General features: G+C 39.6%; 1 protein-coding gene and 2 long non-coding RNA genes across 3 annotated transcripts in view; 1 reads left to right on the forward strand and 2 right to left on the reverse strand.

The window, feature by feature from the left end:
* The window catches only part of dhx36 (DEAH (Asp-Glu-Ala-His) box polypeptide 36), a 74,477-nt gene extending 63,975 nt beyond the window's left edge, over positions 1-10,502 (reverse strand). The window contains exons 1-6 of the mRNA XM_082182885.1: positions 10,011-10,502; positions 9,326-9,465; positions 8,972-9,203; positions 8,845-8,883; positions 6,866-7,036; positions 6,076-6,155 (exon numbers count right to left, since the gene is read on the reverse strand). Coding sequence (XP_082039011.1) covers positions 6,076-6,155; positions 6,866-7,036; positions 8,845-8,883; positions 8,972-9,203; positions 9,326-9,465; positions 10,011-10,298 — 950 coding nt within the window. The 5' untranslated portion in view covers positions 10,299-10,502. The remainder of the gene's footprint in view (positions 1-6,075; positions 6,156-6,865; positions 7,037-8,844; positions 8,884-8,971; positions 9,204-9,325; positions 9,466-10,010) is intronic.
* Positions 1-26,163, forward strand: part of LOC309508555 — a 320,760-nt gene that overhangs the window by 244,748 nt on the left and 49,849 nt on the right. The window lies entirely within an intron of this gene.
* On the reverse strand, positions 1,553-6,066 carry LOC309508583. The gene is made up of 2 exons (XR_014209573.1): positions 5,440-6,066; positions 1,553-5,346 (listed from the first exon to the last, which is right to left on the reverse strand). It is a non-coding gene; the product is annotated as an uncharacterized lncRNA (long non-coding RNA).

Raw genomic sequence — 26,163 nt, forward strand, 5'->3', positions numbered from 1 at the left:
GCGGCCCTGTTGTTGGACCCAACAGAAAACCTGCAGTCTGTGAGTAAGTGCTGTGACTCAGAGTCAGAGAAAGGAAGAAAAATTATAAATATTGTCTAACATTATAAACAGGGCTCAAGGAAATAGAATAGGATTTGACCTCTTTAAGGAAGCACAAAGAAAAATAATAACAAAAACAATGTGTATTGTACAAAAGAAGCCACAATTAATTTCTCAAATGTATCAATTAACTATCTTTACCTCTTCTAAAAAATAATCTGCTTTTTCTCTCATTATAAAACATACAGTATTTCCAGTAGGATTATTCATAGAAGAAAATTAAGGCTTGTTCAGCTCATCATAATGCCAGAAAGTCAAGACCAGAACGTTACGTCTCAGAGATTTAGTGTGTAAAACACCTGTGGGTTTCCACTACTGTATTGTCATACAAATCACAATCCACAGTCCAAGCTTCATATCCAACAGTTAAACAACTGCTACTGTTTAGTTCAAAACTATATAGTTCAATAATTCAACACTACAACTTATACCTCAATGCTTCTACACTTTATGTATATATTGCCTTATTTAATTCTCCGTCTTACTCTGTATACCTTGTATATCTATTGTTTCTACCTATGGTTTCTGCCTTAAAATATTACATATTATAACTGTGATTTGTATGTACATTCCTGAAATACATAACTTAGACAGTTAACTCTGATAACAGATCACTCTAAATTGTAATGTGGACTCATGCATTTTCTGTAAAGCTGCTTTAAAACGATGTATATTGTGAAAAACGCTATACAAGTAAATGTGAATTGAATTGAATTGAATTGAATTATCTATATTTACTATCACTATGTTTGTCACCATTGTTCCCTGAAGGAACTGTGTTTCATTTTTTTTAACCATTGCCGTGCAATGTGCTAAAAATGACAATGAAGTTGACTCTGACTTTGAATTAAATTGTCAAATTTAATTAAAATAAATTGTTACAGTAAATTGGTCTTAAACAAACCTGAAAAAATAAGTATTGCTTTATAGCAAACCTAGATAAGAATTTCTGTGTGTACAGTAGGTAGTCAACCAGAATGCCAATTACCACCGCGCCAGCTGGTGCAGCAAAGTCACCACGGCAAAAATAAACCAGTTGCATTGTAAAGTCGTTCACGAAATGACCCCCAGGTCAAAGGGACATTTTGCAAAACAGCAGCAATTGCCTCATTTTTAAAAGTTAAACAACAGAAAAACACACAGCACAAGGTCTTGTAAAAAAAAAAACTTTTTTCATTATTTCAACAAGAATGATTACATATGTAAAAAATAAAAATAAAAAACAGAATAGAACAAACCTTTAGAACAAAAGAAAAATAATTTTTTTATATTTTTTTTATATACCTATTAGGCTACAACAGAATTGGATAAATTTAAAGCTGCAGTCCGTAGTTTTTCCTCTTTGTCACCATCTCTGTTCGAAATCTGCAATTGCAGTTATTCGCAAAATTATTAACTTCAAGTGGGTTGTGCCTCGGCACAGCACAGCGTGGATGAATTAATGTTTTGAGGAGAATGTGCGGCTGTCAGTCACCGCGCCGGTGTGGATACTGTCATTCGGAATCACAGATTCTACTTTTTGGAAGTATGACCAACAGAAGAATTTTCACTGGAAAATGTCATCTGTACAAGTAAGTAACATCCACTTTTGTTCTGACCAACTAAGGGAAAAAAAGCGAAAAATAAAATGCGCTGATTAAATCTAACGATCGCTTATATGACGTCAAACCGTGCAAATTATACTTTGTTCTCAAATTGTTAATGTTAACAACATCAGCATTGCGTGACTATATTTAATGCCCTTCCAATATTTTCCCTAGTTTTCGCATGGGCCCCCGTTGCAGTCTCTTTTTTCTGTAGCCACTCTGAAGTCCGAAGTCTTTTGCATTTTACACTGATGATTGTCGTTTGAACCTTTCTGGATCCGCCATCAAATTGATAAGTTTAATTATATCAAGTGCTGTAAAAAAAAAAAAAAAAAAAAAAAAAAAAAAAGCCTATAAATCTCCACCTCCAACATCCTCACACGCAATATAGCCTACTAGCCGAGACTCCTTCTTTATGTGTACAGACGTAATGACGCAAAGACATGCTAGAATTTCCCGCGGAAATCCACCGGTACCACTGGAATTAAAAACATTATTACAAGGTTACCTTTTTGAATCGAGCTAAGGCAAGCAGATAGTTTTGAACACTGGCTGGTTATGTACTTGCTCAAAAATTTATTTTGGATAATTTTTTAACCCCAAAAAAGTTACGGAATGCAGCTTTAACGATAGCAAAAATTCAATATGTAAAAGTATATTTTAAACAGAATAGAACAAACTTTTAGAACATAAAAATAGAATCAAAAGTTAAAAATAGAGACAACAATATAGCCTATATTTCATATTGTAGACGTCGGTGGGCAACAGAAGCCTATTCATCGGGGGAGCAGCGCGATAAACAAACAAACAAACAAAAAAATACACCAAAGACCATCAAAGGTTTACTTGTCAGTGAAAATAAATTAGGTGCAATGACGCTGATTATTTTTACTATTCTATTTAGGAATGAGGCGAATGAAGAGCGCTTCTCTCTCGTGTGAGCGAACACACTGACTGCTGGACAACTGAACTTCTGAGATTTCTAGTAAATTCGTGGTTGAGTGGTATAACTTGGGTTTCAATAATTTAGATGACATGGGTTCAAATCCCGAACAAACATGGGCTACTGTAATTTTTTTATTATTATTAAAGGTGCAGTGTGTGATTTTTAGCGGCATCTAGTGGTGAGATTTGCGAATTGCGGACAGTCAGTTACTCACTGCGTATCCCTCAAATTTCAAACTCGAATGAGAAGCTACGGCGGCCGACGTAGGATCGGAAGATGTCGTCTGACGGTCTGAGTCTGAGTCAGCAGAGAGGTTTCCTTATATTATATTTTATATTAAATTATATTTACTTAATTATTCAGTAAAACATCATGTTATTGCGATTGTTATTTTTACTTGTTCATCATTGTGTTAGTCTTTTATTCACTGGCTTTACCATAGCCTGTTTCCATGCTAGTTAGTATAAGATAAGAGCTATGGATAAGAGCATCAAAGCAGCTAGGTAAGGGGAAATAGCTAACGTTACGATGTCAGAGTCGTCGTTCAGACAGCATGTTTTTTTCCACGTTTGCAGAGTCAGGGACAACCTGAGTATTCTGCTGCGTCTTTTTCTGCTGCTTCTCATTCAAGTTAGTGACGAAACGCGTTCTGTAGCGCAGCGCTGTTTGTTCGCTGTCGGCTACGGTAGAAACATGACGTCACGATATGTCGACCTTCATAGAAGGGGGTGGCCAGTGTTATGTAGATATAATTGACTCATTCTAAGGTAATAAAAACATAACGGTTCATTAAGTAAGGTCTTTATACACCACTGAAAACATAGTTATGGATCTTATATTGCATTTCTGTCAATAGATCCTCAGAAATATCACACATTGCACCTTTAATTGAGAGAGATTTGTCTAGTTCTAAAACTCTGTTGCACCATATAGTTTTTTGTTGTTGTTGTTGTTGCTTATATTTATAAAATAAAATGACCATACATTTCCATTTTACACTAAGGAACAAATATTATGCAACAGAATGACTGAACTTACATTTGTATAATAATTACAATAATTTCAAAACCAGTTCTGTTAAAAATAGAAAAAACTTTATGGGGTTCCCTATACATAAAGAGTTTTTAAAAAATATGATTACCCGCCCCCACAGTAATCAATGCTATACTTCACCAATAGACCATATCAAATATATAAAATAAAGATATGCAACATGCAAGTTTAAACAAACAATAAAATCAGAACCAGGGCTTCTGCTCCTGTATTGAGAGATAACATGCAGCACGTTTCAGTTAAGATCCTGGTTCCAGTGGCCTTAATGCATGCACAGCTTTTAAAAATGTCACAAAGCATTTTGGGATTGTTTTGAATGAAATATTGAAGTTTATAATTAAGCATTTTGGCACACCAGGCTGAGTGGCGATACGCATTGTTCTAAAATCGGATTGTATTCTGGCATGTTGAATTAGCGTTCGACAGACGCGGCGGCGCTTTCATTTGGATTTATTTTTCTCATAACAGCTAAAACAACTTAATATGCCAGAATGGCTGTCAAATTCTGTCAAATTCTTTGAAGCAACAAAGGCTAAATAATTTGTCACAGTTGTTTTTTGTAATTGGTGTGGATGACACTTATTAGTTATGATTATGATGATTATCAGCTGTATGATATGTTTCTACCCTGAAACATTTAATTTTAATAGAGACCCGGCGTGCGCGCAGTGAGGGGGAAAAAACAAACTTGCTAAAAAGAGATCGAGCGCGTCCGTGAGAGAGAGGCAAAGAAAAACTGGCAAAGTGACAAACACTACAGCGAGATGGCTGCATGTGCGAGCACAAGTGATACCGTGGCCGCCGGTCCACGACTGGTAGAAAAAGATGACGCGAGGAGTGAAATATGGAACTTCCATATATGGCAACAGCGCCACCTACAGGTCATGAGATCTGGAAAATTTCTATTTTTGGCAAATAACTTTTGAACAGTTTGTCAGTTTTATCATAATATTGGTGTCTATAGATTCCTTGCATCATGCCGAATCCGTGGATACCGAAACACTCTCAAATATCATTGCTGTGCTTTATTTTAAAACCGGGACAACATTCTAATCATATAACACACTAATAAATGAACATATGAACAGCAGATATATTAAAGGTTGTATCAGCGATTTCAGGCCCAAACATAAATGATCAATGAAAATGATCGTTAGGAAAGATTAGATGAATGTGATCATTTATGTTTGGGCCTGAAAACGCTGATACAACCTTTAAACATTTGAACAAAATATGAAATATAAAAAATAAATTAGAGCAATGACAATATTTATAGCAATTTTTATCAATTTAGCAGCATTATCTCAGTTATCATAAGAAACATAAGAGTTACCGGTAATAACTTTATCTTGATTCTGAACTTTGAATAAAAATATGAACAGCGATTACATTAAACATATGAACAAAATATTAAATATCAAAACATAAATAACAAATTAAAGCAATGGCATTCAGTTTAAAAAAAACAAATCAAATTTGAAAATCGGCAGGTTCGAGGTGTTGGCTCCCTTTGTTTGCATTTGTTTGTAGCACTGACGACAAACAGGTCTCGACTTATCGGTAGCTTTGCCCTCACTGTCAGCAAGGTAGGCAAAGTACTTCCATATTTCACTCCTCGCGTCATCTTTTTCTACCAGTCGTGGACCGGCGGCCACAGTATCACTTGTGCTTGCACATGCAGCCATCTTGCTGTAGTTTTTGTCACATGACAGCTGCAGCTTCTTTGCCGTGTGCATGAGGAGAAAAAACACAGACGTCCATAGGGAGGCACTGGAAGCGTGCGTTGCCCACACCAACATGAAATATGTCTCTTACAAATCTGGAACGCGGTCATTCTTAGAAGTATCGATACTAATAAATTTAGGAATCGTGACGTTTCTAATTTCCGAGAATCACGATACTTTTGAAGTATCGGTGCACCGTGCAACACTACTTACAATGCTTGTTGTTTTTAAATGCTTGCTGTGCTGCTGTGCTTGATGTATTGCTGTGCTTGATGTACTACTTTGCTTACAGTACTTGCTGTGCTGCTGTGCTTGATGTGCTTTCTGTACTTTTTGCTTGCTGTACTTGCTGTGCTTGCGATGCCTTCGGGCTTGGCCCCGAATTTCTGCTTGCAGCTATATTGTTTAGGATGTTTTTGTTTAGGTTTGTTAAATTTGACTGCCGCCGTATTATTCTGTTTGAGTACCAACTGTATGCAAAGCATTAATTAGTTAGGGTTTCTGGCCAGTTGAGAAAGAGAATTTCCAACTTTCTGACAGGCAAAATTAAACTTGGAGAAAAAAGAATTCACCCATCTGCCAGAACTCCGTTATAAAAGAATAGCCTCCATAGAACCGGGATGGGGATTACAGGATTAAGAATGACTTGCAGATCTGATTCACTTACCTCTGCAGACGGATCTGATACCCACAGGACTTCCCTTCTCCCACCGGCTCTGCCCTTTCTGAAGCCACTCTCTCTGCAACCTAAACAAAAGCACTTACTTTTAACCTCACACCTTAAATAGAAAAATACTTTAGTGGGACCACAGACACTCTACAAATTAGGTAGGAAGAGTGGGATCAGATATGCTGCTTTTTAATGAAGTTCAAATCAATCAAATCAAATCAAGGAGAAAGAACAAAAACAAAGAGGCCTAATTATATTTCATTTCTGCAATGTATACTGAACTTGAAAGTATCTATATGGCTTGTGACTGGTCCTGTGACACAACTTTTGCCCCATGTTAGAGATCATGGTGTTATATAAAAAAATAATAATAATTTGAATCATCAGGAAAAGGAATAGAATACAGTTCAAAGGTTTTTAAAGAAATTAATACCTTTTATTCAGCAGCGATGCACATTAAATTGATAAAAAATGACAGTAAAAAGATATTTATAATATTACAAAACAGTTATATTTCAAATAGGGCTAAACGCTGTTCTTCTGAACTTTCTATTAAATAAAAGAATCTAGAAAAAATATGTATAAAAATATTTAGCAGTAAAAATGTTTTCATCATTGATAGGAAATGTTTTTTGGCCACCAAATCAGCATCTTAGAATGATTTCTGACGGATCATGTGACCTGTCCTGGAGGACCATCTAACGCAGGCCAGGGTTTTCAAACTGCAAGAGAGTGCAAGGGTGTCTCGAGAAAAAACAGGTTAAAATTGAATAATGCTTTTACTTACAGATATGGCACTGATACGCCGTGGCTGCGTGCAAACCACCCTGCAGAGAGAGCCCATGCCCCTCTGGATGAAGTCATCAAGGATGAACTGAGTGACCTGGGTGGTCTTACCACAGCCTGTCTCTCCACTGACTACCAGTACCTGGTTAGCACTGATCAGTTTAACCAGCTCCTACAGTAAGACAAAAACAGAATGGTGCATGAGAGAACTAAAAATAGTACAAATTCACTGGGTGATCACTGATCAGCGAACTAAAATGCTTCTTCACATTAAAACTAAAGACTAAAAGAGACATAACAACATAATTATTACGCTGTAAAAAAAAAAATCTACATTTTACAGAAAAATACTGTAAAAATGCTACAGTAAAAACAGTACAAAAATGTTAAGTTACCTTACATATTACGGTGAAAAACTGTAAATGATTTAACATCCCATTACATTTTACTGTAAAATACAGTCAAATGTATGGTTTTAGCAAGTAAAAAACTATGAATTATCATAATAAAAAAGGACATTCCTAGAAGTCCCTGAGTTACACATCACATATGATTAAATTATTATAAATAATTTAGTCCTTTCCTATTTTTGTTATCAGTTATATACATTAGTGTGTTTTGTGTTACATTTAATGTTATTTAGTTCATGTTTATTGCGTTATTCTAGTGTCATGTGTGTTTCCCTGATGTTTTTTTGTCTTCGCGTGTATCTCCCTGTGCACAGTCTTGACCATGTTTTATGAACAGACCACTTTAAGATTAATTCTGATTCATCATTTGGCGTTCTATTGTGTCACCTATATTATTGTGGTGGTTATCGGTATATTTTAAAATCCCCCTGAGGTGAAAATCAAGCTTTTAACGTTGTTTATATGTCTATGTAATTTCTCCTAGTTTCTCCTTAAAACTGTAGTGAACTAGCCTAGAAATCTAGACGCACCCTAGCGGCAGCAAAATGTATTTTACAGCCAGGGCAGTCTAGCAACTCTCCATAGACTTTCGAGCTGCAAAACCCTAAATTGGGTCAGGCCAATCACGTCGCGTATAGAGTAGGCGGGGCGGGCTTAACATATGACGACAGAGTTGCGACGGTTACCTGGCTGCTACTTGAAAACAAAGAATGACGGCTGCTGGCGAACAGTCTTTCGAATCGGCTTTGTCCGCGACTCTGCAGGACTTGGAGTTAAGTTTTTCTTTGAGAAAAGAGCAAAGAACGGCACTTAAGTCATTCTTAAAAAAAGGAAGATGTGTTCGTCGTTTTGCCGGCCAGATATGGCAAAAGTTGAATCTATCAACTAGCTCCGCTGTTGGGAAAACGCTCTGGTTGGTTGAAGCGCTGTCCTATTGTGTGCAGAGGGAATTTGAAAGACAGCCGTTTATCCCGCCCCTCGGAGTGAGCGTGTCTATGGTGAGTTTCCAGACCTAACATCTTGATGTAGGTCTGGCTTGCCAGGCTAGTAGTGAACCAAAGATAGACTCAAAAATGTGGTTTGAAATCACTGGTGTTTCTGACATCACAAACTACATTGTAACCAATCACGACAACGTGTGATTGTCAACAAGTGGATCTCTGAGCTGGTGTGAGTGAATGGAGGCGGGGCTAATTTGCATATTCATAGAACCGCATATACAAAATGAGGCAAGGGTGTAGAGTTACATTTAAGCTATTTTAAGGCATGAAGAATGTATTTTTAGAGGAACAAAACTTTTAAATATGTCATTTTGGTGATCAAAGATGAGTTTTAAGGGTTACAATTATTGACTACAGGGGGACTTTATGGTACAAAGGTAGATTTTGGTAGTTAAAGTAGGTATATTAACATTATACCACCTAATGACATATATGGTTATAAGTTATAAAATATACAGGCATGCTGTAAAAATGGAAACATTGTCATAGCCACAACCACAGCTGCCAGTGTTTTACAGCAAATTTTACTGTGATATAACTGTATATGAATCACAAAAGGTGACATTTACCTCTCTCATCCCATAAGAAGGTAGCTTCTCTCTGAATTTCTGAAAAAGGAAATGCCACATTAAAACAAAGTTGCTTTTCTTTTTTTGACACATGAAGATTTAGTGAATAGTTCTGTGTCCGTCTCACCAGCATATCAATGTATCTAGCGTTATCTTTTTTCTTCTCCTGATCTTTCTTGAGCTCCTCATCCAGCGAGGGTTTCCGCACAACATCCTGGAATAAGTATTCCAGGTCAGCGTCATTAAGCTCCTCTTTCACATTTGCTCCCAGCTCATTCTCCCATTTCTCCTCTTTAGGCTCAATTTTTGGCACTTTCACAATGTTCTGCGGTTCCGGAGGATCATCTCCGTCAAAGTAACTGGAACGCAGACACAATTTCGTTAAGCATAATTATGGAAAATACAATTTTAAAATACCTTGACATGTCCATGATTTCAATGACTATGTGGACCCAGATGATTGTACAGTATTGTTTTGCACCTGTGGCCACTGGGCTCCTCCTTCACCCTCCAGCTCTGAGACGTGGAGGGATGCCCGTCTCTGCCTGGATCTCTTTGGACAGAATTCAGCAACTGAGTAATGTGCTGCTCTCGTGATTCATCCATTTGAACAACTGCCCGCTAAAATGACACAACCATTCTCAGTCTTAAAATATGCATTATCATATCATATAGATATTGATTGGTCAAATAAACATTTTCCCAGACTGTTTTAAATAGTGTTGCAAAAAATGGTACCACTCATAAACTTTATATTGATATACCCAACAAATGTTTCAGCACATTCGACTTTCTCATGATCTTATTCCATTAGATCTAAAGACTTTTGCTTAAATGCTTGAAATTTGTTTCGTAGACATACATAAATTGTTCTCGATTATAAATTTCCTACAAAATCTTACTTTATTACAACTTTTTAGAATGACTTTGACCAAGTGGTGATGAAAATCAGCCACAATCGTAAAGTTAATAATAAAAAGGTGTTTATTTCAGTTCAGAAATGGTCTGTACATTTTTTTTGCCCATAATAAAATGTCTCACAAACATCAATATTATGCCACTGACTCATATAGCTGTCAATCTCAGACAACGCATTACCAAGTACTATAATTCAACATATTTTATAAACAAACAATCTGACATCATAGTAACCGACTACTACTCACAGATTTCCTCTCTGCCTCAGATCTTTTAATGCCGCCCCATTTGGCATACCACAGTCCAATTTCTCGACCCTTTAAATGAGGTGGATGTTTGCCTCTTCCTCCTCCTCCTCCTCCTCCTCCTCTTCGTCCCCTTCCATGTCCTTGTTCTTCCCTTGAGTCCCAGTCGGGGCTCCTCGGGTATCCTGCACCCCCACTGGATCCAGCCCCTCCATCCCACTTGGACCCTCCATCTCCGAACCGCCGACCCCCTCCTCTCCAACCGCGTCTATTACCGTACCCATGATTCATGCCGCCGGACTAACTTAATAAAACACCGCTCAGCGATCATATGAACCAGAGCAGCTGCTGCAACTCTGATGCCGGTTTAAAGATGATAAAGTGTTATGATGCCTCTGATTGTCATTTATCACTACGTACTACAGTCCAACATAACGATATTTTCTCAAATATCGGAAATGTCGTACACATATGACGAAAAGGTAAAACCGAGGCGACTAATATTGACGCAATGGCATGCGATTGGTGCCGGCTGCGCATGCGCTATAAATAAAAAATTCATGCGGCGCTGCTGACTTCTTTTTTTTACTGACTTTACTCATCTACATACTAATCAAATCACAGGTAGAGTTAATATGACAGAAATAATATACGTAATCTTTTTATTTATTTATAATCTCTATTCTTTTTAATATTATATTATTCATCTGAAAAAACAAAAACAGCTTAATCCAGCCTAACATTGCTGGTTTTTTTGTTTGTTTTTTCTAGTTTTAATGGATCTCCCAGTCTGACAAGATTCAAGATTCAAGATTTCTTTATTGTCATTCCACAGTGCACTGTAGTACGAAATTACGTGCAAATTCACAGTTTAAAAATATAGCACAGAAACAATCAAAAACATAGTAGATAAACAAAATATTAGCTACATAATATAAATAAATATGCTTATATGGGTATGCAAAGCATGTAGAGTGATAAGTCAGGAATAATTGACGACAGGCCGTTGAATTATTAGAAAAATAATGTACACCGGTAATGCGGTCACGACGCGAAGCAGAGTGGCCGTTACACCTAGGGTGTGCATTATTTTTCTAATAATTCAACGGCCTGAAGTCAATTATTCCGCTTATACTACAGTTACCACACCTCGAAACATTGTTCAGATTATGTATTTCAAGACGTTTGTAAAGTTTTTGTCATTAAAATGCTCTTAGGACTAATTTCTTACGCATCTAATCCCATGCCTCTGTTGCTAATTTCAAAACGTTATTTTAGAGTTAGTAACGGAAGTTTGAGCCACTGATCGCATACTAATGCTGGGTACACACGACTAGCTGACACATTCTCTGACTGTTTTCATCGACTGCAGCAGATTTTAAACACCGACTTTGAACACAGACTGAACGCGCTGAACACGCGTTTGGGCATGATCATTCATAAGTATCAAATTACATTCATTATTATTAATGCAGTTGTTAGAGAGAGATGTTGCAATAATGAGACAGAAAAGCATGTGCATCAATATTATTATTTATTTATTAATTCAATTCGTTTTAATTAATTCGTTCATTCTTTTTTTAAATTTTTTTTTTATTGACAGATGACAGTAGACTATAGCCAAATAAATGAAACACAAAGCCCTTTTAACAAGTAGGCCTATCAATAATTATTTCTTTGTTATATTATCTGCAATAAAAAATCCGTGCTGCAGGACTATCCATTTATTTAGCCTTTATTCAGTTTAATTTTCTATTGATTATAGATAGGACTATAATACTTTATTTATTAAAATTAAACTGCATGTTTCTATTGATTGTGAAGCAAGACATTGAAAATTGCAGATCAAGCGCATGGGGCTAAATGCTTTTTCTTGTTATGAATTGTATCCTATTTTCCGTTATTACAGATGACTACGCGAAGTGATATGGAACTGTAATGCGGTCAAGACCTGCCTGGAACTACTTTAGCCGTGCGTTTCCCTGAAAATAATGCACACCTTAGAACGTTCGTCAACCAATCAGATTCAAGCATTCAACGGCCCTGTAGTATAAATATAAATATACAACATCTAAAAACCGGTAAAATATAAGTATCTAGATATATAAAGTTGGGAGTATAAATATCCATATTTAAAATAGTGCAGTTGAGAATAAGGTACAGTCAGAACAGATAATTATGTAAATGTAGTATTCACATTAATTGGTATGTTCTAGTGGGTGTTTGTGTTCAATAGTCTGACAGCAGTGAGGAAGAAGCTGTTTTTGAACCTTGCAGTCCTTGTTCTCAGACTGCGGTACCTCCTACCAGAGGGGAGGTGGGAAAATAGTTTGTGACCAGGGTGAGTGGGGTCCTTGATGATGCCCTTTGCTCTTGACAGGCATCTTTGCTGGGCCAGCTCCTGAATGGTCGAAAGAGTAGTTCCAATAGTCCGCTCAGCTATCCTCACCATTCTGCTCAGCGCCTCTCTCTCTGAAGCTTTACAGTTCTCAAACCAGAGAGAAATGTTGCTGGTCAGAACACTTTCGATGGTGCCCCTGTAGAAAGTGGTCAGGATGGATGGACTGAGGTGGGCCCTCTTCAGCCGCCTCAGGAAGTGCAGACGCTGGTGTGCCTTTTTGATGAGGGAGGAGGTGTGCAGATCCCAGGACAGGTTGTCAGCCACGTGAACCCCCAGGAACATTGTGTTTTTTACAATCTCCACAGCAGTCCCATTGATGTGGATCAGGGCGTGCACAGGCTGATTTCTCCTGAAGTCAGTCACCATCTCCTTGGTTTTCTCGACGTTCAGGGCTAAGTTGTTTGTCCTGCACCAGTCTGCAAAAAGTCTCACCTCTTCCCTATATGCCCTCTCATCTCCGTCCTGGATAAGACCCACACTGTTGTGTCGTCCGCGTACTTTATGATGTGATTGATGCTGGACTTTGCACAACAGTCATGAGTCATCAGTGTGAAGAGAGGAGGGCTGAGAACACATCCCTGCGGGGAGCCAGTGCTCAGTGAGATGATGGTGGATGTGTTATTGCCTACTCGCACAAACTGAGGCCTGTCTGTGAGAAAATCCAGTATCCAGTTACACAGAGGAGAAATTATGCCCAGTGCGTCTGAGCCCAGCTTGTTGACCAGATGCTGGGGGATTATGGTGTTAAATGCCGAGCTGAAATCAACAAACAGCATCCGCACAAGAGAGTTCTTGTTCTCCAGGTGTTCCAAGCTAAAGTGTAGTGTGGTGGATATGGCATCCCCAGTAGAGCGGTTTGGGCGGTAGGCAAACTGAAATGGGTCCAGTGAAGGGGGGAGGGCAGATGAGATGTGGTCCTTTACTAGTCTCTCAAAGCACTTCATTATTATGGAAGTGAGTGCTACGGGCCGGTAGTCATTCAGACTATTGATGGTGTGTTTTTTTGGAACAGGAATGATGGCTGAGGTTTTGTAACATGAAGGCACAACAGCTTGACTCAGGGAGATGTTGAATATGTCCATGAGGACATGAGACAGTTGAACTGCACACTCCCTAAGCAAGCAACCCGGTATCATGTCTGGACCAGCAGCTTTTGGTCAAGCTTTTGGAAAAATGGTAAATTTTCTTCAGCACCTGGTGGACATCTGCTGGATCCAGTCTGAGCACCTGGTCTCCTTCCTGTGGGCTGGTTTTCCTCGCTGGTGTGGTATTCTGTGCTTCAAACCTACCGAAGTAATTGTTGAGGTTATTGAGGAAATCCATGCTGTCGTCACAGGACTGGGGGGCAGTCCTATAGTCCGTGACAGCCTGGATTCCCTGCCACAGTTTCCTGGTGTCTCTGTGGTCATTAAAGTGACCCTGGATTTTTTGTCCATGTGACCTCTTTGCCAATCTGATTGCTTTGTTCAGATTGGCTCTTTCAGACCTGAGAGCAGTGACATCCCCAGATTTGAAGGCAGAGTTCTGGACTTTGAGCAGGGCTTGGACCTCTGTCGTCATCCATGGTTTCTGGTTCGCCCGGACTGTAATGTTTTTTTGTGACACAGACATCATCCATGCACTTGAGTATGTATCCTGATACAACATCAGCATACTCCTCGATGTCTGTGGTATGGCCTTTGGTAGCAGCATCTCTGAAGACAGACCAGTCAGTGCATTCAAAGCAGTCCTGCAGAGCTGGCATGGCTCCCTCTGGCCAAACTCTCACCTGTTTTAAGGAGGGCTTTGTTCTGACGAGCAGGGGTCTGTATGCTGGAGTTAGCATGACAGAGATGTGGTCAGATGAGCCAAGGTGGGGGTGGGGTGATCCTTTGAATGCTCCCTTAATATTTGTGTAAACATGATCCAGTGTGTTGGTTTCCCTCGTTGCAAAGTCCACATGTTGGTAAAAATGAGGGAGTTCATGTTTTCATGTTTTTCATGTTTTCCTGATTGAAGTCCCCAGCAACTGTGAGTACTCTGTATAGTTTGCAGCTCGTTTATGGAATGAGACAGAATTTTTAGGGCTGCTTTAGTATCTGCATCGGGAGGTATGTAGACACCAGTAATGATTATGACAGAGAAATCCCTTGGAAGATAGAAGGGGTGACATTTAACTGTTAGAAGTTCAATGTCCGGGGGAACAATGAGAGTGGATCCCATCTGTGTTTGTGCACCATCTGTTATTGATATAGATGCACACCCCGCCACCTTTAGATTTTCCACTGAGGGCTCCACTTCTATCCGCACGGAAAGTAGTTAGCCCCTCCATGCTAATGGCGTTCTCTGTAACTGTGTCATTTAACCAGGTCTCAGTGAAAATCAGAGCACAACAATCGCTCACCTCCCGTTTTGTTGTTAGGTCCAGTCTGATATAGTCCAATTTGTTCTCCAATGAGCGGACGTTAGCCAGCAGGATTGATGGTAAAGGCGTTCTGCATGGGTTAGCTCCAAGCTTAACACTAGCTCCTCCGCGCTTACCCCTCTTCTGCCTCCGCAAACACCGCCTCCGCTTCCTCTGATGGCGGGTAGCGCTGGAGCGAAGAGTCAGTGTTGTGCAGGCCTCTCGCGGAGAACATAGCAGTCTGAGCGTCTTGAGTGAGTCCGCAGTGTTATGATCGATAGTTCCTACTTTACCAACTGTGAGCAGTAACAGTAGACCATGCCGATCATACGCCAGTCTCCTCTCGCTTCGTCATTCAGCAGTCGGATCTCGGTCGGTGTTTTTAAAACTTTTATCTGTATTTTTGCCGTGAGCCATTGCAGCCGCTGCCGACATGGGCGCCGCCATCATTGCAAGTACAATGCAGAAAAGTGCTCAATAATAATAATACGTTTTATTTATATAGCGCCTTTCAAGAACCCAAGGACACTTTACATAATATTGACAAATAACACAAATGATACAGATGAATAATCAGGGAACAACAAAGTGAACAAGCAGTCAAACAGTGATTATATAACATAATAACCAAAATAAGTAGGCTATGGATCTGACAATTTATAAAGTATGTAGGCTATATAGACTATGAAAAATATGAATGCATCAGAGGATCACCTCACCTTACTGAAACATCCATGAAAAATCCTGTTCTATCCCACTATCAACTGGAATAAAATCATTAACCAGTGTGGTTGAACATGATGTAACCAAATGGAGGGAAAACGTATAGTCTACTAGAGTTCACAACGGGCCTGAAAATTACAACCCGACCCGACCCGGCCCGTGGCTTTTAAAGCCCGGACCCGATGTAACCCGACACATCAACATGAATTATCTGACCGAACCCGGCCCGCGGCCCGATGCCGCGTTGGATTTTTTTTTTTTTCTCATACACGTATTCATGACCAGCAGACGCGAATTCAAATCAACCTTTAATGTTCACGCCTTTTAACAATACAAACAACTGAAACAATAAACTTTAAATATATAAATAGGCTGTAGTAGCGACGGTGAATTCACCTGCGGCAAGTTTACTTTTCACCAACTCCATCTTCTTCTCCAGGCTAAAGGCGTGAACGCAGCGGCGTCTGCCCCCGCCCCTCTCCATGATGCACGTTGCACGCAGCAGCCAGACTTTCTTTACGGTGAACAGCAGCGATGATTAATAAATGTTTTGTTTTTTTTACTTAGCGGAAAAGATTAAGCCTGAGGTCCGACCCGACCCGAGTCATTTGCTTATATTTTCGACCCGAACCCGGCCCGAACCCGCGGGTCCCGTCGGGTTTGTCGGGCCGACCCGACCCGTTGAGAACTCTATAGTCTACCTCTTGAAAAAAACTTTTTTTCCAGAGAAAAAAAAAAAAATGCAAATGAGTTTTCCTAAACAGAAAAGGCAGTATCATAAAGGTTTAATGTTCATCTCAAGACCCGGGAACACTCATTATGTTCGCTTAGCATCTCCATTGGTGGTGTAATCTTATAGAAACCTTTCAAGTCTAAGAGAAGTTATTGTCTCCTGCTTTCCTGCAGTATCGTACAGCAAAAAAAAAAAAAAAACAAAAAAAAAAAAACAGAGCTGTGTGTTTACTGCCTTTGAGCATGAAGACTTCAAGCAATTGTCCTAATGCTTATACTCTAATTGGCCTCTGCTCATATTGTCAATGGTGTCTTGTTTAAAAGGCAGCAGAGCATACAGACAGGGATTAACAGGGAGCTTAAACAGCGACTGTTTTAACAAAAGGCAGGCTAATTAGAACCCTGTGGCATTGTGGGAGAACTGCGTGGGGAAGGTGCAGAGGATTTATCCTGCAGAAGCTTCCAGACCCCATCATGAAATATTTATAACATTATTAAATGAACCTACACCCACCATTCTTTCTCTTCCTCTTTCTCTCTCTTGTTATGTCCGCACATTCTAGCACAAACACACACTCACACCTTGAATTGTGTTTTCAAGAAAATGTGTAAACTTTAAAAACAGCATTGGTTATCTTTTTGAACTATGTAGTTCTAGAGCTTTTTGACTCCAAGGCCCCCACATTGTCCACAACAATATTCAAATAAAAAATGTATACGCTTTTTTTTAAATGGTCTGCGTATAACACACGAGAATGAACCTCATTGGTTCTTGCACGTCAAGCGGACAGGCTTGAGCTTCCATTTACCATAAATTATGTGTGTGGTGCGTTGATTAATGTTTATATGTGTATAAAATCTGTAAAGCAATAAGGCAAAATAAAGCAATCATGTCTCTTCAGAAAATTTGGACTGAACCACTCAATTCATATGGATTCTTTTTTCGGCTGGAAGCTAGTTATTTTACTTTATAAAGTTTTAAATATGAATATTTTTCTTACATAAACTCATTGCTTTGCTTCAGAAGTCCTTTATCAACCCCCCGGAGCTGCGTGGAGTTTGTTTATGATGGATGGATGCACTTTTTGAGCTTCAAACTAATGGTTGCAATTCACTGCCAATATAAAGATCGGAAGCGTCAGGGTGTTTATTTAATATAACTCCCATTGTATTCGTCTGAAAGAAGAAAGTCATATACACCTAGGATGGCTTGAGGGTGAGTAAATCATGGGTTAATTTTCGTTTTAAAGTGAACTACTCCTTTAATACTGATGGTGAGGAATTACAGTTGAAAGGTCTCATATACCCCTTTTCCACCAACAAGAACCGGGTGCTGGTTCAGAGCTAGAGCTATTGCCAGTTCGGAGTTGGTTCGACTGACGAGCTTACTAAGAACCGGTTTGCGTTTCCACCGGCCAGAGAGCCACAACAGAGCTATATCTTACGTCACTGCATACGTATCATGTTGCCCAGCAACGCTAGTGCGGCAGCGCCAAACACAAACACACCAGACTTGTTCGAGATGCATCGGCTTCTCGCAGAACGATCAGCACATGAAATCAAATCACTGCGAAAGCGATCAAAAAGCACAAGGAGTCGTATGATCTCCAAACACTCCCGCAGCTCTGATCGGTCCACGCTGCTCCGATGCATCTCGACCAAGGCATCAACAATAATAGACGTTGCGTTACTATGGATGCTCATGGGTTTGCGAAAATAAATCGGCATCCAAACACGGCGAATCCAACGTGTTCGTGCAGCTCGCCGTAACTTACATAGACGGATATTGTAATCGAGCTGCTATTAGCTCGACTAGCTGCTATTTAAAAATGGCGGTCACAAGTTTCTCTTCAGTCTTGTTGGCCACGGTAACCCCGCCCCCAGCCTCTGACGCAAGCGGTTCTTTCTTGGCACCGTTCTAGACCCTGCAATGATTTGGTGCTACTTAAGAACCAGTTTTACTGGTTCGGAGCTGGTGCTTTGGCGGTGGAAAAACAAAGAACCGATTTGAAACTAGGCTCTGGCTCCGAACCAGCACCAGCTCTGCCTTGGTGGAAAAGGGGTAATGATGTACTTCAAACTGAGTAGCGGATCACTGAGAAACGTCCTGTTGAAGTCGTCCTTGTGATGGTGGTTCGGGTTGAATAACTAGTTATTCCAATGTTTCATAATTGGACTCGCGCTCAGATAGATATGGTAAAATCTACGTCATTGTTACTGTCTTTACAGTTCAATCGCTGAACTGTAGGAAGCCTCCGGACAGAACTGACGTTAATGTATGGTAATGACAGTGTAGCTTCAGACAGGCGCTGTCCGTGGTAGACCAATCACAACAGATTGGGCCATCTGGCCAATCAGAGCAGAGCAGGCTCTTGGAAAGGAGGGATTTAAAGAGACTGATTCATCCATCGAGTCGTTTGAGAATCAATGTACAATGTATATTATGAGAAAATGAAACAGTTTTTTTTTTACTTTTTATGCATGTAAACCTGTTATAGGAGACCTCCAAAACAAAATTAGGAGTCTTCAAAATAGCATAATAGGGGCACTTTAAGATTTTATTAACAGGCTGCCACAATACCCATGTTTTCCAAGACAGGGAGCAATGGTTCTTCAAATGATGCCTAAATCCTCATCCATAATGTGGGCCAGTAGGACATACATCTTGTTTGTCTGTGCCTGGCTCTTTCTACTGCCTGTTCACCTGCTAGTGACGGGTTTGCTTCAGTACTCGGCCATTGACCTGCTCCGGCTGTGCTGTCACCTGCCTGGACCTGCGCCATTGGCTTTCCACCTTCATCCGGACATCGCCTTCCAGCCCCATCGGAGATACATCCACCAAGGTTCCCGCCGGAATTTCTGCCAGCTCAACAGCAATAAAGTCCATCTAGTCCAGCTCTCGTCGCCCTCCACGCTCCACCAACCAGGCTGTCGACCACAGGGTGTTAGCCCGCCTAGCTCGATCGGCTAGCACCACCACCAGCTGTGACAACACCTCACTCAACTTCGCTCTGCTCAACATCCGCTCACTGACAGGCAAGGGACATCTTATCCAGGACCTCATCTCCGATCGTAAGCTAGACTTTCTTTGTTTAACCGAGACATGGCAACAGCCCAATGACTTTTCTCAGCTCAATGAATCCACTCCTAGTGGTTTTGTTTACATCTGTCAACCCCGTGGCTCCGGCCAGGGAGGAGGTCTCGCGATAATTTAGAAGTGGAAAGGCCGGTGTTTGTGCCTGTTTCCAGCTCGTTTGAATCTGCTGTCTGCAAGTTGTCTAGTCCCACTCCAACCATCATTGCTACTATCTACCGCCCCCCTAAACCGAATAGTGAATTTTTAAATGACTTTGCTGCTTTTCTCACCCACTTATCCTCTTATCAAACATAATACTGCTGGGCGATTTCAATATCCACATGGACAATATTAATCTGCCTCTCACCAAAGACTTCACCTCCTGCTTAGAGAGTTTTGGATGTCAGCAACAGACCACTTTTCCCACACACTCCAAAGGACATACTCTGGACTTAATCTGCTGCTCTGGTGTCACCCCTTCTGACCTAACAGCTGTTGAACTCTCCATAACTGACCACTTTCTCCTCTCATTTACAGTGAAACTCACTCTCTCCATCTCTAAAATACCATGTCTTATTTAATTTCGCAAAATAAAGAAAATCAACCCTGTTACTCTCACTTCAAGTATTCACTCTTCCTGCCTCCTTGACACTCACAATCTATCCACCCCCGATGATCTGGTCTCTCAATACAATACTGGACTCCATAATATTCTTAATTCCCTTGCTCCGTTAAATAACAGATCTGTTTCTTTTTCCGTCTCCGCCCCTTGGTTCACATCTTCATCTCATGAAAGCCAAAGGTCGGCAACTTGAACGTCTTCATAGAAAAACTGGTCTCACTATTCACAATGAAATGTACAATAACCACATCTTACGTTATAAGGATTCTATTGCTAGCACCAAAACACACTACTACTCCAGTATAATCATTGCTAATAAAGGAAACTCCAAGTCACTGTTTTCCCTACTTAACAATATCACTCAACCCCCAGGACTCTCTCCCCCCTCACTTGTATGCAACCTCCTTCTGCAACTCCATTATGTCCTTTTTCACTGAAAAAATCAAGAACATCCACCAGCACCTTGGATCAATCCCTCACCTCAGCATCTCAGCCGACTTTCACCCATCCACACACTCATTCTCTTCCTTTCAGCTCCCCGCAATTTCAGAAATCACAGAACTCACCCAGAAATCTAAGCCCTCCATTTGTCAACTTGACCCCCTCCCACACAACTTGTTAAAGCCTGCCTTCCCTCCCTGGTCCCCCTCATTTCTGCTATCATCCACTCCTCCCTCACCACTGGAACTGTCTCTACATCCTTCAAAACTGCTGCCATTACCCCAACTCTGAAAAAACCTGATGCCGATCCCTCCAACTTCAACAACTTCCGTCCTATATCCAATTTACCCTTCATCTAAAAAATCCTTGAAAAAACAGTTGCCTCTCAACTCCATTCTCACTTATCCCACAATAACCTGTATGAACAGTTCCAGTCCGGTTTCTGCCCACTCCATAGCACTGAAACAGCACTTATCAAAATCACCAACGACCTCCTTATGGTAGCTGATTCTGGACTCCTTACCATTCTCATCCTCCTCGACTTGAGTGCAGCCTTTGATACCATCTGTCACACCACCCACCTCAACAGGTTATCTTCCATCGGCATCACCCATACTCCGTTAAACTGGTTCACATCTTACCTCTCTGGCCGCACTCAGTTCATTCAATTCAAGTCTTTTAAATCCAGTCTCTCCTCTGTCACTTCAGGTGTGCCCCAGGGCTCTGTCCTGGGGCCCTACTTTTTATCATTTACCTCCTTCCCCTCGCAATATCTTCCGCAAATTTAACATTCACTTACTTCCACCTACGAAACATCAATCGCCTCCGCCCCTCCCTTACCCCCCACACTGCCGCCATCCTTGTCCACAGTCTCGTCACTTCCCGACTGGACTACTGCAACTCTCTCCTTTTCAGCCTCTCACACAAATCCCTCTATAAACTTCAACTGGTCCAGAATTCAGCTGCCCGCATCATAACCCGAACCCCCTCCATCCACCAAATCACTCCTGTCCTCCAACAGCTCCACTGGCTCCCGGTCCAGTTCCGTATCCAATTCAAAGTCCTCCTGTTTACATTCAAGGCCATCCACAACATCTGCTGTGTACTTGTGGTCACTCCAAATCAGCCCGCAGTCCCTCCAATGCCCTGTGGCTTCAGAAACCGATGTCTGCAGGTGCAAAAGAGGCAGGGGAAAATGTGCCTAGGAGACGTGATAATATTTAATATATTCCTGAAAGATTTAGAGAGTCGTTTGGATAATAAAGGTACTTGTAAAAGAGTCTTTCAGGTAAATCCATCCAATTAATGTCAAGGATTCTGAATGTGGAAATAACTAGATTAAATGGGCGCAGGGCTAGATGTCACACATTTTATAAATGTTACTCAAAGTTGGTTTATTTTTTTTATGTATTTTTTCTTCTTCACTTATTTACCCAGATTTTTAAAAACATAGTTTTGATAACATAATTCACAAAAATGTTTTGGATGCTGGTGTCTTCACTTTGATTTACCAGCTAGTCTTCCCTGGTGAATCAACTTCAAAGAAAGAGTGTGTGCTAGCTAGCTGACCATCAGCTGCTAACAAATTAACATACAGCATGTACATTCATGGCCTAAACTTGTCTTTTTAAAAGAAATAAGATTTGTACACACAGGCCAATAGCTTTACACTCCACCCACAGACCTATGGTGATACTCTGAAGCTTAGTCTTTACATTATTAAGCAGACAAGGGAGTTGGGGGTCTCTGACATTGATATCTTTGGCAGGATGTGACAGGCTGTGAAGAGTGTGTGCATGTGTGTTACTTACATTCACATGTCTGTAGGTGAAGGATTAATGTAGTAGATGTGGTAAGCAGGACTTAATAGGAGCTTGCTGCTAAGAAATGACACATCTGTTTAGCAAATAAAAAAGTATTGTATTTTCTCTTATTTCTTCCATTTTCTCTTTTGTGTCCTTTCCTTTTTAATAAACATCTTGTCCCTCAGTCAGTACAGGTTGTTCCACAAAATCTTTTTTTATTCATATCCAGGAGCATCTTGTTCTCACTTTTACTCTTTAATCACCGCCTCTGTCACTCTCTGCTGATTTAACACCCCCATTTCCAGTAACCTGTCACTCTACACAACATCTCCTGATAGTTTTACATTTACATTTTACATTTAGTCATTTAGCAGACGCCTTTATCCAAAGCGACTTACAAATTAGGACTAAATTCAGCGAGTCATCATAAAGAGGCAAAAGCAACAACAACGCAGGAAGTGCTCAAAATACGAAGTTCAGGTATTATTCAGAGTAGCATAGATATATTTTAGATATAACTCACAGTTAATTGCGCAAAAACACAATCTGAATGTCAGGCTCTTGTAAAGAACTTGCCTTGTTTGTTAAAAGGGAGGGAGGAGGGACTGAGGGGGTGTGTCAGTCTTCAAAATGGCAGTAGAGATGAAACACAAATGGAGGAAAGAGAGCTTTCATTTCCTTAACTTGCGATGGGTCACTCCAAATCAGCCCGCAGTCCCTCCAATGCCCTATGGCTTCAGCAACCGATGTCTGCAGGTGCAAAAGAGGCAGGGGAAAATGTGCCATGATAATATTTAATATATTTCTGAAAGATTTAGAGAGTCCTTTGGATAATAAAGGTACTTGTAAAAGAGTCTTTCAGGGAAATCCATCCAAGGATTCTGAATGTGGAAATAAGTAGATTAAATGGGGGCAGGGCTAGATGTCGCACATTTTATTAATGTTACTCAAAGTTGGTTTATTTTTTTATGTATTTTTTTTCTTCACTTGTTTACCCAGATTATTAAAAACATAGTTTTGATAACAATATTCACAAAAAATATTCTAATTAAGACAGTTCTAAGAAAAGAAAAATGTAGCCTACTGTTAAATGTACCCTATTGTGAAATAGAAGTACACTTTAGCATGCTATTAAAAAAAGTAAACTTTAAAGGAATATACTTAACAGAATGTAATGTTTTCAGGCAATTCAGGTATTTAATTGCAATTAAATGTAAATCTATTAAAGCTTTTATTATAGCTAATTTATATTACAGTTACTTTTTTTTTTTTTTTTACAGTTTGCTTACACACAATTTCTCAAACTATGGGTCATTTTCTCTATACTCTACTCACAAAACCACAAAACACACACACAACATGGAACAGTTCAAGACGATGCAACATGCCTCTCTTACAAACAGAGCAATTCAAGTTGTTTTGTTTTGTTTGTGAACTCAGAGGTTTGGAACAACTTGAGGGTAAGTAAATTATGACACAATTTTCATTTTTGGGTGAACTATACCTTTAAATTTGTTGTGCAAGTGCAGTTTAAAAAAATACTTTTAAGATTTTAAGTACATTACAAGTGCACATTTAATACAATTAAGTGCACCTCTTTTTCAAAATGGAAAGCCTTTTAAATTACAGGGAGCTGTGTGACAACTGGCCCAAGTCTCCCCTAGAGCAAAATAGTAAATAGTAGAGCTTTTTTCCCCCCTCTAATATGAGGATATTAAATGAACACTTTAGGCAACATGACACATTTTTTCTCAGGTTTAATAATTATTTCCAATTAATAAACACCTTCCCCCAGACTGTTACATGTATGCTCTGTGTCATGTTTCCCTGTGACCTAGTTTTCCCCAATCTGTTTGATTAGTCATTTCTTTTACCTGTGTCCTGTTCATTATCTAATTAAGTTCCTTTGTTTGCTCTCTCCCGCAGTCTTCGTCCGTTCTCGTTAATGTTAAGTGTGGTTTTCTTCTGGTTCCTGAGTTTAGTCATTAAAGACTATTATCATCATTATCATCCCTTCGTCTTCGTGCTATTTCCACTACGTTACGTAACACAGACATGTATTTGCTAAAATTGACTAAAATACATTAATTAAAGGCTTTAGATATCGAACTGTTTTTGCCGTTACATAAAATGCAAGTTATAATTTGCAAGAGACGTTTCTCAAAAACATCAAGTATCCAGACATGGGGATTTCTGTCTCATTTGCATAAATTATATATAGTGATAAATGATTATTTATATAGAGACCATGGGAGTCAGTTCAATGAAGAGCTGTGGCATACAAATGGGAATTAAACCATCTACACTCTTATATTAGGCTATTTTCTGTGAATAAAACTTTAATGAGAACACTGGATAGATGAAAATATTTTGTAGCATTAAGCCTCAGCTATTTTGTTGTTTGACAACACAAGGCTAAGACAAATAATCTACTATTCTGAACATACAATATGTATATTTAAAAACACATTGATTTAACATTTGAAAATAATAAGAAATAATGTCTACAGTAAATTATAAAGAATTATTAGAGCTACACGAGCCTCCACGAATGGCCATTGTATTTAATTTTCACATTTTTAAATAGTTGTTCAACACACTGATTTGGCAGAGTTCAAATGAAAAACAGCGTAATCATTACTGCATTTTACTGGGATCTATTAAATCATCCATGAATGTTCCATTTCAGAGCTGCATTTATGCCAGTATTAAATGCAAAAGCAAGTGGCCAGGGTCACATTTCTGATTGCAAATGCAGTGCACTGAAAATGGGGGAAAGGATTCCTAAGTGGCTCAAAAATGAGCACACTTGCACACACATTAACACATAAAATAGGCCCATGCATCACACAGAATCTCTCTCTTGCTTTTTTCAACAGTCTTTAGTACTGTTGAAAAAAGGGCTTTAGTACTACAACAAAGATGTACAAATACCCACATACAGAGAAGCAAGCATACATACATCTATCAGCATTTACATATTCACTCATACTAAGATTGCAACTAAAGGTATATTGCTGGCTTAATGTAAATCAAGCTTTTTTGACAGCATTTTTGGCATAATATTAATTAATTAATTTCCACACTTTCCTAGTTTTCCTTTAAAAACAACAACAAAAAAGGTTACTGTGAAGCTCTTCCAATGAAAGTGAATAGAGCCCAATTTTGGAGGATTTAGATGCACAAGTGAAGGTTGTAATTTTTTAAAAAGCACTAACATTAATTCTTCTTTTAAATGTGTGTATTATTTGAGCTTCTGTGTTGTTCTTGTAATTTTTGCAGTCATTTTAGGATTTTAGGTGTTATGTTGTCATGGCAACAAAGTATAAATTTAAACATAATTTTTTCACTGCTTAACTTGCTCTACTTTAAAGGACAAGTTCGGTATTTTACACTTAAAGCCCTGTTTACAGATCGTATCTGATGAAATAGAACGGTTAAGATTAAAATTTGGACACATGCTGCTGTCCCGAGAATTTTAGGTTTATTTCGCTTCCCCCCACCACCCCCACAATGGTTGTCTATATGCACTGGAAGATTCCGTCCTAAAAACACATTAAACTTTCGTTTACAAAGACGTGAAACTCACCGAGTGGTCAGGGGGTGTTCACTGATATGTTCCATCAAAAATCGCTGAAAAAGATGCATTCCAACAGGTTTTATCGTAGTTTTTTTCCAACTCCATTGACTTAATAGGACGTGCTGTGACTGTGAGACCGCAGCACCTTTACGATATTACTCCGCCGCTTCTTCTTCTGCTTCTTCTGTGTATTCAATGAAATGCCCGTGGTTTTCTTGCAATTGGCAAAGGTGCATTATCGCCACCAACTGGGCTGGAGTGTCTATTATTCAAGCTCTCAACGGAAGAATCACAGGTGTGACGCGTTTGGCAAAATAGGTCCACAAAAGCGAAATAAACCTAAAATGCTCGGGACAGGAGCATGTGTCCAAATTTTAATCTTAACCGTTCTAT

Source organism: Leuciscus leuciscus, assembly GCF_965113295.1.
Source record: "Leuciscus leuciscus genome assembly, chromosome: 10".
Classification (NCBI taxonomy): Eukaryota; Metazoa; Chordata; class Actinopteri; order Cypriniformes; family Leuciscidae; genus Leuciscus; species Leuciscus leuciscus.